The sequence below is a fragment of the Sorex araneus genome, chromosome 4 (assembly GCF_027595985.1).
Source record: "Sorex araneus isolate mSorAra2 chromosome 4, mSorAra2.pri, whole genome shotgun sequence".
Taxonomy (NCBI): domain Eukaryota; kingdom Metazoa; phylum Chordata; class Mammalia; order Eulipotyphla; family Soricidae; genus Sorex; species Sorex araneus.
The window spans coordinates 110551595-110571350 of record NC_073305.1 but is presented as its reverse complement, the minus strand read 5'-3'; the positions used below and the strand labels follow the sequence as shown (position 1 = coordinate 110571350).

At 36.4% G+C, this 19756-nt stretch overlaps 1 protein-coding gene across 10 annotated transcripts in view; it reads right to left on the bottom strand.

Annotated features, from left to right (window-relative positions):
• Positions 1–19756, bottom strand: part of DOP1A (DOP1 leucine zipper like protein A) — a 111722-nt gene that overhangs the window by 61500 nt on the left and 30466 nt on the right. For 9 of the 10 annotated variants that reach the window (XM_055134471.1, XM_055134475.1, XM_055134476.1 and 6 more), the window contains 5 exons: positions 18908–19098; positions 14635–14816; positions 10360–10530; positions 9014–9203; positions 3780–3878 (listed from right to left, as the gene is read on the bottom strand). In XM_055134471.1, coding sequence (XP_054990446.1) covers positions 3780–3878; positions 9014–9203; positions 10360–10530; positions 14635–14816; positions 18908–19045 — 780 coding nt within the window. In that variant the 5' untranslated portion in view covers positions 19046–19098. Of the gene's footprint in view, positions 1–3779; positions 3879–9013; positions 9204–10359; positions 10531–14634; positions 14817–18907; positions 19099–19756 lie in introns of those variants that run through there. The other variant, XM_055134480.1, reaches the window with a different exon arrangement.

Below are 19756 nucleotides of genomic sequence, written 5' to 3'. Positions count from 1 at the left end.
TCCTTCATAATTTTAGTCTTATGAACAGACTACAAATTCTTCAGATGTCTAGTATCTTCATAAATTCCCATATATTTCATTTTTTGTTCTTTAGCACATGACTTGCATGTGGGAGGCCCTAGATTCAATCCCCAACACCAAACACACACACACACACACACACACACACACACACACGAAGAAGTAATGATTTTACAGTAACTGAAGCATTCATAAAAATACAGAAAACTATATAACCAACCCTATTGTATTCACAATCAACTTTAATAAAATTCTTTTGGTGAGGATGGGGAAAAAAAAATTCTGGCTATACACAGGGCTTATCTCTGGCTATGTGCTCAGGAGTTACTCCTTGGCAGTGGCCAGAAGACCATATGTGGTGTTCAAATGTGGTTTGGATGTGTGCAAAGCAAGCACTTTAACCCCTGTATTGTCTTTATGGCTCAGCTTTAATAAATCTTAATATTTTTCACTTTAATCTAGATATTTTAAGGATACAGTTTTCATTTTTACACACAAGCACAAACACATACACACATATACATATATATTAAAATTCTTTTTATTATGGTTTAGATAGTATTAAAGCTTGTATTTTACATAGATACTATCTTAAAATAAAAACAAACTGTAGAAGGCAAAGTTTGGAAAAATCTTGTCTGGTAAAAGTATAGAGAGGTAGTTGGATAAGAAAGTACTGAACGAAGATTAGGCTGAAAACCAATTCAAAATCCCTGGCCTGCTGATGTTACAGTGAAGTTCTTCTCAACTTAAGTCCATCATGACGTAATTCTTTAAACCTTGTGGAGTTACACATTATACTGAAACACTAGCAATGTTTAATATTTGGCAAGGAAGAAAGCTTGAGAAAAATCAATAATTTTTAATAGAAGAGCTAGCAAACAAATATTTTAGGCCTTTAACCTACAAAATACTCCTTTGGCATGCTCTTTGTTATCATTTATAATCTTTTAAAAAGTAAACTATTTTGTCCATCCCTTGACGAGTACATTGTGCTTATATCAGGATACGATAGTGGATATTTCTGTGAAAACCCAAAGAAAAGTAAAAGACCCCGGTTTTAAGGATAGAAGTTTCAAAATAGAAACTCTGGATGGTTTATGTCCAAACTAGGGACAACACAGACAATGAACTACAAATTCAATCACTAATAGCCTAATTTCAAACTGAATAAGTTAATATAAAATGTGAATATGGATAATAATAGTAAATTAACTAGCTATTTAATTAAACATATTTCTGACAAACCCCCCAGATATTTTTTCTAGTGATTTTTAGAATCAAACCTACTTTTCCAACATAGAAAAATTGAATCATACTTTATCAATTTTACCAGGTATATAGTTCTGCCATTCTGAATGCTTATATACTGGTGCTATACAGTTCTTCTCATTCAAGTTTAGAACTCCAATGGAATTGAAGTAACTTCTGTTTAAAAATGAATGCCCCAGATAGCCAAAACCATACTGAAAAATAAGAAACTGGGAGGCATCTCATTACCTAATTTGAAACTATTCTATAAAGCTATAGTGATCAAAACAGCATGATACTGAACAACAAAAGACTCTCTGACCAAGTAGTCAGATTAGAATATCCAAGGATAAACCCCATCTATATGTCAAATCAGTTAAGATTTGACAAAGGAACTGAGAGCATGAAATGGAATAAAGACAGTTTTCCAACAAATGTTGGGAGAATTGGATAACCATATGTAAGAAATTAAAGCTGGATCCATAACCTCATATCTTACACAAAAGTCAACCCAAAGTAGATTAAAAACCTTCAGATCATACCTGAATCTATATGGTACATTGAAGAACATATAGGCAGAATGCTCCAAGATCTAGAGTTCAAAAAAGTCTTCAACATTATGAGGCCATTGGCAAAAATGACACAACTAAAACCAAACAAATGAGATACCAAACTAAAAAGGTTCTGTGTAACAAAGGAACATGGGCTAAAACTGAAAGATAGCTGAGTGAGAAAACATATTTGCAGTCAGCATATCACAAAAAAGGGTTGATATCCACGATATGTAAAGAATTCACAAAGATGAACCCCCCCAAAAAATAAGTCTAAAAACCCCATCAAAAAATGGGTGGAGGAAATGAACAGACAATTCTCTGACAGGCCAACAGATGGCCAAAAATGCTCATCATCACTTATTATTAGGAAAATTCAAATCAAGATGACAATGAGATATCATCTTATATCAGTGAGAATGGCACATATAAAAAATACTGGGAACAATCTGTTGGCAGAGTTGTGATGAAAAAAAAACAACTCTCATCCACTCCTGGTAGGAATGTTGTCTGGTCCAATCCCTATGGAAAACAGTATGGAGAGATCTCAGTAAACTCAGAATTGATCCAGCAACTCCACTTTGGGGTATCTATCCCCAGGACCCTCCAAAAAAAAAAAAAAGTTCATTCAAAATGTATGCACACCACAATTCATTTCAGCACTCAGTATAATAGCTAAGACTTAGAATCAACCTAAATGCCCAACAACAGATAACAGATAACAGGATTATAAAGATACGGTATATGTCACTGTCACTGTCATCCCATTGCTCATCGATTTGTTCGAGAGGGCACCAGTAACGTCTCTCATTGTGAGACTTTTTGTTACTGTTTTTGGCACATCCAATACGCCACGGGTAGTTTGCCAGGCTCTGCCATGCAGGCGCGATACTCTCAGTAGCTTGCTAGGCTCTCCGAGGGGGGTGGAGGAATCGAACATGGGTCGGCCACGTGAAAGGCGAATGCCCTACCGCTGTGCTATCGCTCCAGCCCACGGTATATGTACATAACAAAATACTGCACAGCTATAAAGAATAACAGAATCATGCAATTTGCAGCAACATGGATAGACCTGAAAGCTATCACATATGTTACATGAAGTAAGTCAGAAGAAACAGGAGAAATATGGTATACTGTATGTGGTAGTCAGAATAATTAGATGAGCGAATGCAATTGCTAAAGGAGGGAGGTACCTATATCACCCTTAGCCTCAGGGTGAAAGAAGAAGAAAAGAAATAGAGTGGAGGTACAGGGAGAAGTAATGAAAGGGTTGGGGGTCAAGGAGATTCAGTGGTATTAAAGAATGATCGACCTAACTATCCAAACATCAATGAAATCATGAGACCTACACTTGAACAACAGAACTTAAAAAGGTGCCTATCAAGAAGGCAGAGTGGGGAGAATTGGTGGGGTATAGGAGGGACCTTGGGAACACAGGTGGAGAGAAGTTGATACTGGTGGTGGGATTAGTGCTGTAACACTGTGTGTCTAAAACCCAAATATAAATAATTTTGTAAATCACGGTGCTTGAAAAAAATAATTGAAGACCATGATTAAGTACCAGAATAAAGCACTTGTAATTTTTGTTAGTTGCTCTCATTTGTAATAAATCAAGAAGTATGAAATGTCACAGTAACTAAGTACTTTTCCTTCAAATTAGGGTTAACTACTAAGGATAGGACAGGCATCCTCAATTTACCAAACTAGAAAACAGTAAGTGAATAGAATTAATAGTCAGGTAGAAAGTCTGTCTGGCTTTCAAGTCTTGGACTACTCAGAGTTAGAGATGAGTACTACATGATGTACCTTCAAAATTTTTACAATTCTATCTCATAAAATGGAAAGTGTTTTCTACAAACTTACTGGATTATAAAGCAAAATAATTTAACTTTAAAAAAGACAAATTATAAATCTATGATATCAAAGAATAGCCTTCTATTGGCATTAATGTTTTACCTGACTCATATGGAATGGAAAACAGAAGAGTATGAGGTCCAGTGTGCTTCTCTGTACAAGTACACTTGAGTCCTGCACCGAAGTACTTACAGCTTCTACCTAGAATAAAAAAAAAACTTTTAATGCCTATTGTTTTTTATAGGAAGAAACACTTACCATGAAAACGAAGCAATTTTTCATTTAATCTAATAACTAAAAGAATGCTTCTGAGTACATTACCAATAACTAGTTACATTACTTTGAATAGGTACATCAAGTACATTAACTTAAGATTTAAGAAACATAAAGTGAAAGGATAACCTGAGTGGCCTGGCATGAGGGGCTAAGTTTTATCACTGGTACCAAATGATCCCCCAAAGCAATACTAGATGTGACCTTGGGGGCCCTGAGCACTGTTGAGCCTAACAACCAAACAATCAGGCCTACACTGTCTCTTCCTGCATCCTGGGAATGGTCCTTGGGTACCCCTGCTCAAACATTGGTGGAGGATCGTACAAAGAAAATCAGGTGCATTAAAGTATATTCTACAAAAAAGCACACTCCCCCCATCTATTTTGTGGCCATCCAATTTCCTTTTTGCAAAGCAACAAATATTACCATTATTTTCTGCAATGTAAACAACAAAAACACAACCACATGCATATATCACTGATATACTGACATTTTTTTTTTAATTCTTTATTTTATTTTATTTATTTATTTTTGCTTCTTGGGTCACCCTGGCAATGCACAGAGGTTACTCCTGGCTCTGCACTCGATATACTGACATTTTTATTTAACAATATTTTGAATTTTTTTCTGTTCACTACATTAAGACCTTCAAAAATTTTGGGCCAAAAAAAGTATAACCTTTTATAAATTCTATTTTAATTGGGTTCCTAATGATGGATGCTTCTTTGTACTTGTAAATATTTGCTGTTATACATTTCCATACCTAGCCTCCTTATGATGGATACTGACTGTACTTGTAAATATTTGCAATCATAAACTTATTCAATTAGGTTCCTGATGATAAGTACATATTGTACTTATGAACATTTTTGGTTTTAAGTAATGCTGAAATGTACTTCTGTAACGTTGAAGTACACCTCTGGATAAATCATCCCTCAAAGCAAGATGTCCAAGTCTTAGTAAATATGCAGTGGCAATTTAAATAATGTAAAGCATTCTATAGATATTATATATTCCAAACAATATATGACAATTTGTTTCACCTATAGTTATTCGTGTACCTTTAATTTTTGCCAATCCAATATATAGCTGCTATATTAATAGTTCAAATTTTCTTTTTTATTTCTGTTTTTTGGGACATGCCCGATGGTGCGATGGTGCTCAGGACTTAATCAGGGCTCTGTGCTCAGGGATCACTCCTAATGAAGCTTGTAGTATTGTAGAATAACATTGGGTTTGTCCTTTTAGCCTTGCCGCAGGGAACTTGGCATCTGCTGTCTTAACTGAGTGCCCTTATTTCCTAGCACCCCAAAAGCAGGGTCCTGACGAGGGATGGAATGGACCCAGGGCAAGATGTGAGCTAGCCTGGCATCAAAGTGGGTCAGGCCAAAGCACCACAATACTCAACTATAAGTTGAGAACATGGTGATAGACAAATGCTGTCATGATCCATAAGTAACAACGAGACTAGGACCCTGCTGGGGTTAGGAAAACTAACCTGGCCCGAGGACTGTGGTCTGGAAAATATAGTGAGATGTCCTCAGAAAGAACCAAACTTTAAGTTTGATATATTTCCTACTGTGCCCAAACAGAATGACATTGCTAGAAATATTAGAAGTAAATTTACTATAACTATTTAAGTGGATTACTAGCTGAGGAAAGAAGAAAGCTAAACACCCTGAATGGGCTCCTGCCCTTAAACGAATCTCCTAGTATTCTGGAGTAATCTCCTTAGATGAGATTTGGTCCTTGAGTTAATCACCCTATGTGATTGCTATATAAACTAAGACTGTAAAAGCAAAGGAGGGAGAAATCAGAGTCAGAGTAAGAAGTAAAAGCGAGTGGGGCTCAGAGACTGAAGCAGAAGGGCTTCAGAGAAAGAGAGATCAGAAGAGAGATCGGAAGAGACCAGAGGAGAGATGACAGAGACAGAGAGAGGTCAGAAGAGACCAGAGGAGAGATGACAGAGACAGAATCAGAGATAGAGACAAACAGAAGAGAGCACAGCAGCACACACAGAAGCAGAGCACAAAGGAGGAGCCATCCCAATCTGGTCCATATACAGCAGCTCGAGAGCACCAAATGAGAGTGGCGAGAGAGAGAAAGAGAAAAGAGAAAGAGAGAGAGGAAGAGAAAGAGAAAGAGAGAGAGAGAGAGAGAGAGAGAGAGAGAGAGAGAGAGAGCGCTGCCTCAAGATTCCATGGACACACATCACCCTTCCTCATGTGCGTTTGTATTTTTTACAGAGTATCATAAGTGAGTGATATGGCTAGGATTGAATCCAGGTAGACTAGGTACAAGGCAAGTGCCCTACCTGCTGTACTCTTGCCCAGTACTAGAAATTAAATTTTCATTTCACTTATAATATTGAGCATCTTTCCTGTTTCAATTGTCTTTATTTCTTTGATGTTAATTACTGTGTAAATCCATTTTTCTAGTTGGCTGTAAATTTTTATTTAAGGTAACAGAATAATAGAAATTAGTCTTTCATGAAATTTGATTTTTTAAAGAAGTGTAAGGGGCTGGAAAGATCCCTCAGCGGTCAGGGGCACATGCCTAGCAGGCGGAGGGACATGATTTCAATCTCCAGCCTGTCAAAGTCCCTCTGAGCACCATAGTGCATTAGTCATAGCTGCCACAAACTAATAAATAACTCAAACACTCATCAACTGGTGATAGATAAAATATGGCATCTTCATGCAATGGACTAATCACTAATTAAAATGAGTGAAATATTGATAAGTGCTTTAGTACAGATGAATTTTGAAAATAGGATTGAAAATGAAAGAAGCCATTTGAAAACGAATACATGCCACATAATTCTATTTCTACAATTTTTTCAGAATAAGCAACCCTATACAAACAGAAGTATATTAGTGGTCTTGCCAGAAACCTTGTATAATTAATGGGTATAGGGTTTCTTTCTCTTTGGGGTAATTAAAATGTTCTGAAATTAGTGGTCATAGTGGAACTTTGTATATACTAAAAACCATTAAAGTGTATGTGTTAAAAGATAACTATAGAAGGGGCAAGAGAATAGTTAAAAGGGTTTATAAGGTGCTTGTCTTGTATGTGGCTTGCCCGTGTTTGATCTCTGGAACCGCCTGGTCTCCAGCACCACTAGAAGTAACCTTTGAGGACAGAGCTGAGAGTAGGCCCTGAGCACTGCCGGGTGTAGCACTCAAATCTCCCAAATTTAAAAATAAAATAGAATTTTAAAAGGGGAAATATATGGCATGTATATTCTATCTTAATAAGACTGTCATTTAAAAAAAGGAAAGTAAAAAAAAGTGTAACTAGCTGTATTTAAAATCCTAGTACCTGGGGCTGGAGCAATAGCAAGTGGGTAGGGTGTTTGCTTTGCACGCAGCCGACCTAGGTTCGATTCCCAGCATCTCACATGGTCCCCTGAGCACCTCCAGGAGAAATTCCTGTGTGCAAAGCCAGGAGTAACCCCTTTGCATATCCAGGTATGACCCAAAAAAGCTCAAAAAGTAAAATAAAATAAAGTAAAATCCCAGCACCTAAAAAAAAAAATGTAAAATGAAAAAGGGAAAGTAACCAGAGAAATCACTCAAGGGCTGAGTGCCTGATTGGCACACAGGAGACCTAGTCCTGATCTCGGGCACTGCATGGTCCCCCTACTGTAAGTAATCCTATGCATAAAACCTTCAGCAGCCCCAAGCACTGGCACATGCAGCTCAAACCACACCTACCCCAACATAAGAAAATAAACAGAAAAACTTGATTTCTTTCAGAGGGGGACAGAGGGCTATTATAGTGGTTAAGACACATGCCTGGTATATGGCTGAACCAGGTTTAATACCCAGCACTTCATAAGATCTTCAAGCAGCCCCAGGAGTGATCTCTGAGCCCAGAGCCAGGAGTAAATCCTGAGGATCACAGGAAGTGACCCTGGTGTATGGCCCAAACCCTGCACCTCCAAATAAGGAAAAGTTTTGGGCCAGAGAGATATATGCTGAGTGTATACTTCACATGTGGGAGGCCCAGATTTGACCAAATCACAAGGTCCCCTAAGTATATCAGGAGTGACCCCCAGGCACAGAGCAAGGAGTATCCTTTGAGGTAGGCTCCCCTCCCTGTCCCAACAAAATAGCTTAAAGTGCATTTACCATATAAACCAGGTATTCCATTCTAACATATTCTCCCATAATATGAAAGTAGATATACAGAATAAATACTTGCCAAAAATGTACAGCATTTATTGCTCCCCCCCAAATCACTGAAATATCTTTCTTTCAACCAGAAAATAAAACATGTTTTCGTATGACCCATAACGATATAAATTAGTGATATATACTAAAACATATCATTGTCACTGTCCCTGTCATACCACTGCTCATGAATTTGCTCAAGTGGGCACGAGTAATGTCTCCATTGTGAGGCTTGTTTTTGGAATGACTCTCAAATGTGTTATATAAAATGAGAGAAGTCAGACATAATGTTTAATACTTCATGACTCTGTAAAACTGCCCAGAGAAAAAGCAGAAGTCTATGACCAGAAGAGACCTGTGTTTTCAAAGATCAAGAAGTGCAGGGGAAACAAGAGACTACAAAGAGGTACAGAAAATCTCTGAAGAGTGTAAATGTTGATGTCAATGTTCTATGTGGTGTCCAGTTTTGATCTGATGACTGCAAGTATCTCTCAAAATTTATATACAACTGTGTAAGTACTCCAGTGTATGTTAATTATATTACAATATGACAATTGTTTTACAATCAAATGGTGCAAAAACTAAAGGATGATTAATCAAACAATTTTTTAAAACTTCAAAATGACCCCTGAAGGTTTCTCAATTTTGACTCCCTAGTCATTTAAGAATACAGCAGAACATTTCTTATTATTTTTAATCCTGAAAAACTTCTGAAGGTTTTAGAGATCATTGCAGATTATTTGGGCCTTTAAGTTTCCTTGAAGAAAATTCATGCTCCATGAGAGTAAGCATTTTGGTAATGGCACAATTCTCAGTTTTAATCTTGAAAAGAAAAGTGTGCCTGGCCCTATAAAAGGACTTGTTAAGTAATAAGCCACACAGACCTACCATTAATTCAATATCACTGCCTATGATATAAAGCTGGTCTTCCATGGAGAGCTTTCTGTTCAAATGGGCAAGAACGTATGTGATTCCAGGTAAACGCACGGCAGGGCTGGTGAGGAGACTGCCCCAGAGGGCACTGTAGAACGCTGACTGGTCCACGGCAGCAGCCACCTTCTCCAACAGCGTGTTCGTTCTGAGGCACAAAATAGAGTGGTTTAGGAAGGGAAAAACTGAGTTTCACAGTGCTCAAAACAAATTATTCTTCTCAAGGACATATGAAAGCATCCAAGCTATGAGTATACGTTCTACTCCAGATGCAATTCCAGGGAGAGACTGAAGAAGCACAGAGTTGACAGCAGTGGTTTTACTGAAATAACATATGCTGAGATCTCAGGAAAAGGACGAATGGAGATGTCACTGAGCCCGCTCGAGAAATCGATGATTAACGGGATTTCGTGATTCATGATTCGTGAACATATTGCATTATTATTTTAAATCTGGGTGACTTACATATATGCTAGGTCCTGGACTCAGTGATTTCATTATGACAATAATGGCATGTTTTATTTGCTTTATTTGGGGGGCATTTTTTTGGTTTTGTTTTGCTTTCTAATATGGGTCTCCCCAGCAGTGCAGTGCAGGGCTTCTTCCAGCAGAGCCTGAGAGGCTCCACGGTTCCAGGGGTAGAAGGAGGGCTCTACCCTTTGAGTAATGTCCCTGTCCTTATTATATTCTTAACTGGCCACAAAGTCTTATTTGTCTGTTCATTACAGTAGAGGCCGAACCCAACCCAGCCCTTCTTAGGGAACCATGAGGTAAGGGGCACTCAACCATGATAAGCACGTGCTCTTCTATATGAGCTATTTTCTTGAGCATTACAGCTATTTTATAGGTGAGGAAACTGAACAAAGTTCAGAAATAGTGAAAATAATGCCTCCTAAGTACCCGTTATCTGCCAAGCCAGGTTGTTAAGCCCAACCCACTTCCAAATCTGTAACTTTACTATCCATGATTTCGGTTGGAAACCTAAACTAGATAGATGCTAGCACTTTTTTCCCTATGTAAGTCTTCAGGTTGGGGCTGGAGAAATTACAGAAGTTAACACACTTGCCTGGTATCCCACCAACCCAGGTTCGAATTCCTGGCACCACATATGGTCCCCTGAGCACTCCTGAACACTGGGCCAGGAATTGTCCATATTGGAAATGTTGCCCCAGCCTTCCTCCAAAGAAATCTTCAGGTTCTATACTGAAGCATCTAGTATGTTAAAACATTTTGACTTAAGGATGCTTCCTGAAAAACTCACAACTTCGATTACGTAGCTGCAGAAATAAATAGTACTCTCTTACCTCTCATAGTATTCTGACCCTTCTTCTAAGCCAGGAAGAATACCAGTCAGCAATCCTTGTAAACCAGGCTTTAGTGTTTTACCCAAAGGCAGATAATATATCTCATACAAACTCAGCAATGTTGGTTTCACAGACATGGCAGCATTTGCAAGAAGAGGAAATAATCCAGAACTGTTAAAAATCAGTTGAAGGGTAGGGGTGGGGGGAAATAATAATAAAATGTTATAATCAATGAAGTTATAAAGTGGTACTCATTCTAAGCTTCCCTTAAAACTATTTTAAGAATTTAAAACAAAACAGACTTAGAAAGTAAATTAAATAATCTTATATTGTGCTTTTACAATTTTAAGTAGAAACAGTTAATGAAAGCAAATGAGAAAAAAAATAAAGCAAATGAGAAGCTTTGAGAACAAAATTATTTCTGCTAAAATAGCTCGTAAGGATTTGGTCATATGTATAATGATATGTACTTGTTTGCATATATGTTTACCTAAATATGTATTTTTAATGTTATACTGATTGGATTAAAATTGTATCATGGACATAGACAAATTCTGTATATCACAATAAAGCAATGCACATCTTTCACCTGAGTTTATAAACTCATTAACTATATAGCACTGTTTATACATTTTCATATTTCTTAATTCTTAAATAGACTTTGAATCCACTTCTTTCTTCCCAGTCCCTTACCCCAAATTTCCACTTCAAATAAGATATAACCCTAAGAATCTCCCAAACCGCCCCCCCCCAAATATGTTATCATCATTAATCTTACTGAATGAAAGCTATAAATATTGGGAAAATCCTTAATATTTAAAAACATTCTAGCCTTGGGGCAGGAGCAACAGTGCAATGGATAATGCATTTGTCTTGCACCCAGCCTACCCTAGTTTGATCCCTGTCACCTTACAGGTTCCCTGGACCTTGTCATGAGTGATCCCTGAGTACAGAGCCAGGAGTAACCTTGAGCACTGCCAGGTGTGGTCTCAAAACATAAAAAACAACTTAGTCTAATTGGCATTTGGTAACCAAATTTTCTCTCCAAAACACTCTTCTAGATATCTTACTAATTAATAAAATCTTTTCACCTCCACCAGATGGTTGAAGGAAAAAAGCCATCATATCTTGATCATCATGTCTTAGTAGGATTGTCTTGAAGTAACTGTCCTCAGTTTAAACTGTCACTGATTTCCCTTTAAGAAAGCTTAAGTGCTCTGGGGACTGGAACAATAGCACAGCAGGCAGGGTGTTTGCCTTGCACATGGCTGACCCAGGTTCGATTCCCAGCATCCCAAATGGTCTTCGGAACACCGGCAGGAGTTATTCCTGAGTGCATGAGCCAGGAGTAACTGGGTGCATCGCTGGGTGTGACCCAGAAGGCAAAAATAAGTTAGTTAATTAATTAATTAAAAAGTTTAAGTGCTTGATGTGATCTTGAATATTCCACTACTACTACATACTTCTACATAGCTGATAATGGGTTACCAATCTGATCCCGGCACCAGACCCTGTGCTCCAGCTACACCAAAGTATCCCTTTCAGGTTTCTAATGGAGCCATTCAGGCTCTCTTGAGTCATACTACTTGCATATAATGTTCTGGCAAATGATTCTTGCTCTCCTACTAATCTGCAACAACAGTCTTCTCTTTGAGCTGTAACTCCTCAATTGTCAGAAACAGTTCAAACTGTATCAGTAAGAAGCCTTTCTCCTAATTATACTAAGGTCTGACTTCTATTTGAAATCACCATAGCTCCCAATACTTACTCTTAAAAAGTAATTCTGTACTCCTTAATAATAAATCTAATGAGTAATACAAAAGTCTGTAAATATCAGAAAGCAAGGGATACTAATGATATTATTTCTGTATCCTATGTTTCTGTCACCAAGTTCTGTATTTTAGGAAATGCTTAGCAGATAACTCCTAGTTTAATAGAAGAGAGAGGTTATCAAATAAGAACTCCTTCAAGAATCTACACTTTAGCCTCTGGTTTACTCTTGACCTGAAGGCACAGAGACGGTCTCTTCACAGCTCTCTTCCTCCCTGAACCCAATGTTTCCCTCTCCCAGGAATCTGCAACAACCATTCTATTTTTCTTTCCTGTAAATTTGTTTTTCTTACATTTATACTTTTAACACAAATGTGCTTAAATCTTTCCCTGCAATTCTATGAAAAGAACAAATGAGAACAACAAAACAATTACTCAGACTTTTATCTTAATACCCTCTTGACTCCAAACTGCAAACTAATTTCAATTTTTTTTTTTGAGGGGGAACCTGCATTTCCTCCAATTACTTACCTTCTATAGTGATATTTCTTCATCCTCTGCTGAAACTGTTGTCATTATAGTTAGCAAAGTGCCAGGGCCAGTGGTCTACTTTTAGTTCTTAGTCTATTTTACTTGCCTATTTTCAGCCCATATTTCAACTTGTCTATAATACATGATACTACTAACTACTTCTTTTAAAATTTGTGGCTTCCAGGTTAGAACAGTCTCCTTGTATAGTTTCTATGTATAACTCTTCTTATTTCTTTTCAAAGGTTAAGCTCCCCCACATGACCTTTAAATTATGAGACTTCTATGTTCTCAAAATGATCTCATTCATTTTGCTGACTTGCTATTCACAATGTCCTTGAAAGGTATAAATTATTCTCTTGCCTTAACTGCCATCCAAGTGCCAAGTATTCTAAAATCTAAAGTCTGAGACACAAATTGGTATTACCAAAATTTATTTTCATAACTGTTGAAACATTTTAAGAAAGTCAAACTGCATGTTTAACCTTCTTAGTAATATGAGATTGTTGTATGTTGCATTGTTAAAATAAGCTTGAAGAGGCAATAAATATTTTTTTCAAAAAGTAGCAGGGATGAGTTATATAAAAATCTCTAAGAGAGAAATATATTATCATTATTAGACAATTACATGTGTAAAACATTGATCAATAAAATCTCAGCTTTTTAACATTTTATTTGGACATGGTATTTTTTATTACCACATATATAAATTGCTTTAGAGAGAAATTATAAAGATATTCATTCTCGTTTCTCTTATATAATTTTTCAATGTCAAATACTGAAATAAATGCCATTTCTTTAGATTATTCATTCAAGAAATATTTACATGGCTATTGTGTGTCAGGTAGTCTTCAAGGTGCTGAGAACAGATTCATTAATAAATCATATGAAGATCACCCATCCCTATAGCCTTATAAAATTTGTTTTCAGGATGTAAAGTAGAAGACATAAATAATCAAATAATAAAATAGATTAGAAGAGGCATAGTGCTGCAATTTCAAATATAGTATTAAAAGAAGGCCTACCTAAATAGAAATTATATTTATGTGTGGGAAGGTTGGGAGGGCCCACCCCTGACAGTGCTCATGGGTTAATCTTGGCTCTGCACTCAGGAATCACTCCTGGTGGGCTCAAGGGACCACATGGAATGCTGGGGACCAAACCAGTAGGATGTTTGCAAGGTAAACGTCCTACCCACTATATTATTTCTCCAGACTACCCTGAGTAGAAATTTTAAAAAGAGAAAATATAAAGACAAAAAAAAACTCAAAAATGAAAGAACATCACTAATTGACCCAAAATATTTTAAATATAAGAAGAGCATATTATAATCATTATCGTTGCTGTTGGGTCACACCCAGTGAGGCTCAGGGGTTACTTCTGGTTCTGTACTCAGGAATTACTCCTGGGGGTACCATGTGGGATGCTGGGGATAGAACCTGGGCAGCCTGCATGTAAGGCAAACACCCGACCTACTGTACTATCACTCTGACCCCAAGAAGAGTATATTACGACCAACTTTAGTCTCATTTAACTTAACATTTAGATAAAATGGCAAATTTTTAGAGGATGTAATGAAGAAATATCAGGGCCAGAAAGATAGGGGATAAGGAACACTGTAGGCTGTGGAACATTGTCCCCACCGAAAAAAAAAAATCCAACCATATTTAATAAAGTAAAACCGTGGTAACTCATTGTGCTTTTTTTTTCTTTCCAGTTTTTTCTCACAGTAATTCTCAAGCTAAAAGAATAGACTATACTTCAGTCTCAATAATCTTAAATACAAATTTTGAAAGGAATGACAGCTAAAAAAATATTAAATTAAGGTATATTCTAAAGTTAACTGACAAACTATTGAAAATCGTATAACAAGATTTTCTTACAATAAGTAGTTTTCAAACTTTTGTTTCACTTCTAGATGTATAAACTGTATTTATAATCTCATTAATAAATAAGTACGTATACCATTATTCTTACCTATATAAAAAAAGGTCTTTGGCAAGTCGCTTAGGTCCAATGATTTTGAAGATAATTTCATATGTTTCAAGTGCTTTCCGATGAACTCCACCTGGCAATGCTGGATGTAGACATTGAGCGAGGCGTTTGCCTATGGTCAGCTTTTTGGGTACTACCTGGTACTTTGCATTATTTTGTAATACCTTGAAGGAAATATTTTAATTCAATTGAGAAAAACAAAACATTATGTTTTATTTCCATTTTCTGGCACAAAAGTCCTTATCTGTTTTCCTTTGCGTTTAAAAAATGGGAGGATGCCAAAGACTGCTGTTTTTGTCAGTTACAAACATCAGTTTATATATTTAAAACTAGAACAAGATTTTTGAAAGAAAATTCACTGTATATAATCAGAAATAATATTTTTAAAATTATTCTCCAAAAAAAATTTGACTAAAAATAAACGTACTGTTTTAGAGTTTTGCAAATGTTTAATGTTTATCAGATAATAAACTGAAATATATGAAGAAATTCAGACTTCAGAGACATATAGTTGGAAGAGGAATAATCACTGGTTAGTATGTCATTATCCTAAGTAATTCTAATGCTTATAAAATCTACATATTACAATATTATTTCCCAACAGAAACAAACACGTTTGCTTTATTCCTTCAATAATATTCATTAGAGTTATGATCAGGTACAATTTTACAAAGTATCCAAGGATATTAGCTAATTATGTAACAAAAATAGCAATATAGTTCTTCAGAGTATTATAGTGAAGTGCTGACAGAATGTTATACAATGAACACTCGAAATAATTAACTAGAACTAGAATTTAAATGGAATATATAAGAATTCTTTATATTGCCAAATAAAAAAGTTGAGCTTAAAATATATAAAATGCTGTATCAAAAGCATGATATAAAAGTCAACAATATACAAAAGTCAACACAGTATCTCTCAGTACATTCAAAACTCAGTATAACAGTCTCTGGTGTTGACTTCAATATAACACTTTTAATATTCTTCCTATTTTGACTCTTTAGTTCAGTTTTAAATAGTTTGAATTGACAATGAAATTGATATTAAAAATTAAAGGTCAAACACCAGTAAAACTAAAGAAATGAATATATAGCTATGAATACACAGAATATAAAGAATACGGCTTTGAAAAAAAGTTAAAATAGTGGTCTCTCATTTATAGACTTCATTTAAATTTTAGGTCAGAGGAACAAAAATTGATCCATATATTGATATATAATAATAATTCATACCCTAAAGAATATTAAAATGCAATGAATATTAAACTTTAACATTTAAGATTTCAAAAATCAATTAATTTTAATTAAAATTAATAGACTTTTATGTAAATTAATTTTAAATTTTATTTTAAATTGTTAAAATTTATTAAATTAATATTACATAATTTAAATTACTATTAAAAAATGTTAATATTACCAGAAATACCACTGGAAAAAATTTAAAGACAAATCACACAAAAACTTCAGTAGAAAATTCTATTAATACCAAATCAACTGAAATTAAAAAGCCCAACGGGCAGGCAAACTAATACAGTGGGTGGGTGCTGCAGCTGACCCATTCAGCCCTCGCCAACCCATATGGTCCTCTCGAGACCAACAGGTGTGATTCCTGAGTGCAAAGCCTGGAGTAGCCCTTGAGCATTGCTGATGTGACCCCAAAATCAAAAAAGGGTAAAACACAACACCATTTTCTAAAAACATTTCTAAGTTGAAAAATATAAGTTAGTTACAAATTCTGTATTATTAGGACCAGGAAGATCTGCACAGGACCAGAATGCATGCTCTCCCTGACAGAAGCCCAGGTTTGATCCCCAACACTGCATGGTCCCGAATGCCTCCAGGTCCGGAATGCCTCCAGGAGTAGACACCTGAGTATCGTCAGGTGTCTGGAACCCAACACCCAAAAGTAAATTTGCAAATAAATTAAAATTTTAGACTCTAGCAAAGGAAAAAATATTATGCTAAAACATTTTAAACTATCTTCAAAGATACTTTCCTTGTTTTAGGTAAACTTTGTTAATGACCTACGTATCTTAACTTTGTGTTGTCTGGATACAATAAAATGTTTTCATGGCTACCGACTGACTAACTATGAACATTAATTAAGGGGCCAGAGTGATAGTACAGTGAGTAGGGTGTCTACCTGCATGCAGCTGACACAGTTTCAATCCCCAGTATTACAGAAGTGATCCCTGAGCACAGAGTCAGGAGTCAGCACTGAGAACTGTCAGATGTGGCCCAAATATCAAATAAACAAAAATTAATTACTTACTTTACTAGACAAAATAGTTTTCACAAATTGATGACTTGCTTTTAAACATGGTTTCTAGTAAGACTTCAGAAAAATAACCTAACAATCTTTAAGGTCATACTTTGACATGTAATTTCTTGGGAATGTTAGAAAATAGTGAAAATTTATCAAACTTCAAACATGATTAATGTTAGAACTTAACACTGAAAATAGAAGTCTGCGCATACAGTTTAAGATACTTCCTTGGCATTCTGAAAAGGAAAGCTTTGCTTTTTAATATACTAAGGTACTTATCCAGTGTCAGGTTGAAAACTATTGTTCTTAGAAGGTTATTTTAGGACAAACCTTTTCCTAATAATTCTATGTTAAGCTGTCTAATAGGATACTAATTATCAGAAAATGCTCTTCATTTCTTATCTATTATGCCACACAGGTAGTATTTAGAAGCACTTTTATTTAATAACTATTAAAAATAGCACTGTAGCACTGTCGTCCCGTTGTTCATCTATTTGCTTGAGTGGTCACTAGTAACGTCTCCATTGTGAGACTTACTGTTACTGCTTTTTGGCATATCGAATATGCCACAGGTAGCTTGCCAGGCTCTGCCATGCAGGCAGGATACTCTCGGTAGATTGGCAGGCTCTCCTAGAGAAATGGAGGAATCAAACCCGGGTCTGCCGCATGCAAGGCAAACACCCTACCCACTGTGCTATTGTTCCAATCTATTAAAAATAAAAAAAAACACATAAATTAAATCCTAAACTTCGGGTAAGAATTTTAAAAACAAGGTCAAAACCAAAGCTTGAGGGCTGGAGCAATAGCACAGGGGATAGAGCATTTGCCTTGCACACGGGCGATCCGGGTTCGATTCCCAGCATCCCATAGGGTCCCCTGAGCACCGCCAGGGGTGATTCCTGAGTGCAGAGCCAGGAGTAATCCCTGTGCATCGCCAGGTGTGACCCCAAAAGCAAAAAAAAAAAAAAATTAAAACTAAAGCTTGAGTTGATGTCACCATAGGTTCAAAATCAGTCAACTTAAGGGTTTAAGACCAAACTCCAATAATAGTGAGTTTTGTTGAAATATTGTATGCAATCAAAATGAAAGTAAAGTGAAATTTATTAGTTACACAGGCGGGGGGGGGGCTTAGTGTGGGGGGGCTAGGGGCGTGGGGGGGTTTGGGGTGTGAGCGGGCGGGGTGGAGCTATACTGGGATTCTTGGTGGTGGAATATGAGCACTGGTGAAGGGATGGGTATTCGAGCATTGTATAACTGAGATTTAAACCTGAAAACTTTGTAACTTTCCACATGGTGACTCAATAAAAAATTAAAAAAAAAAAAAAAAAAAGACCAAACTCCAAGACCTAAACAACTGCTCAACACTTCTAAAAAAGCATTAAATATATACTAAAGGTTTGTTTAGAATGCAGTGATTCCATACTGCTACATAACACTGGAAAGTATACAAAGATTACTATTTCATATTTTCAAAATATGAAAATTTTCATTTTGCTGCTAGGAATTCTGAAGTCATACCTATTTTTTGTTTGTTTGTTTCTGGGCCATACTTGAAGGTGCTCAAGGCTTACTCCTGGCTCTTGTGCTCAGGGATCACTCATGGCAGGGTTCAGTGGGCCATATGTGGTACTGGGGACTGATTCTAAGTTGGTAAATCCAGGAAAAATACCTTAACTCCTGCACTATCTCTCTAGCCACCCAAAGTCGTATTAAAAGCTCAATTACAGACATGAATAAGTCCTTACCACATTTACTTAATTTTCTTCCAGATATTGATAATTATTTTTCTAACACCATGGTTGTTTGCCTTAGAAATACAGACAAATATATTTACTAAAGTAAATAGCAGTACCAAAAGTTCTGAGAATTAGTTATTTAGAATTTAAGTTACTAACGCCAAGATTCATGAGAAATCAGTATGCACACAGACAGATTTCTGATTTTTCACCCTTTTTTTATATACATAAATGGATAAAGATAGACATACCTTATTAAGTTTTCCAAGTGCTGATATCAAATCGGCCCATTCACTCGAGTATTCAAAATTCTTCAGTGCCTTGTCAACTGCAGCTACATAATTTCTGTATTTGGAGTCACTCAGTAACTCCAGCTCTTCTGTGTTCATCCTCCCACAGCGTCCCACTAGAGACCAGTTCCAAAGTCATGAAAAATCATTACCTAACGAAAGAGTTTGCAAAAGGAACCAGAGTTACAAAGTGAAGCATTAAGACAAGCATTAAGACATTTTCTATTACTAAAGAAAATATGACTAACATTAAAATCTTATTTTTGAGTTACAAGTGGCCAGTCACCTACTGGTCAGCAGGGTCACAGAAATAACTGTAGATGTCTGAAGCAGACCACCTCAAGATGATTAGAACTGGTGACCTGGAAAATCCTGCTGACATGTAGATTTTGAGCTAAAAGCAATAAACTCCAAAAAGTATGAAAAGTTCCTATCCTGGTGTTTCCTCTAGTCAAGAAGATATGGCCATTCCCCAAGCCGTTTCCTAAGTAAAAAAGGCTTCTATGACCTACAAGAATGTAGTTTAAGTAGACACCGTCCAAGTTTGATTTTATCTGTGAACATGACCTCTCTGAGAATGTCATCTTTATTCTCAGAATAGAGGTCACCCCTTTTGTCATAGAAAGCTGCCCCTCATGAAAAAATTCTCGACATTGCTAGTCATCAGGGAGATGCAAATCAAAACAACATGAGATATCATCTCACACCACAGAAGACTGGCACACATTCAAAAGAACAAAAGCAACCAGTGCTTGCATGGATGTGGGGAAAAAGGGACGCTCTTTCACTGTTGGTGGGAATGCCAACTGG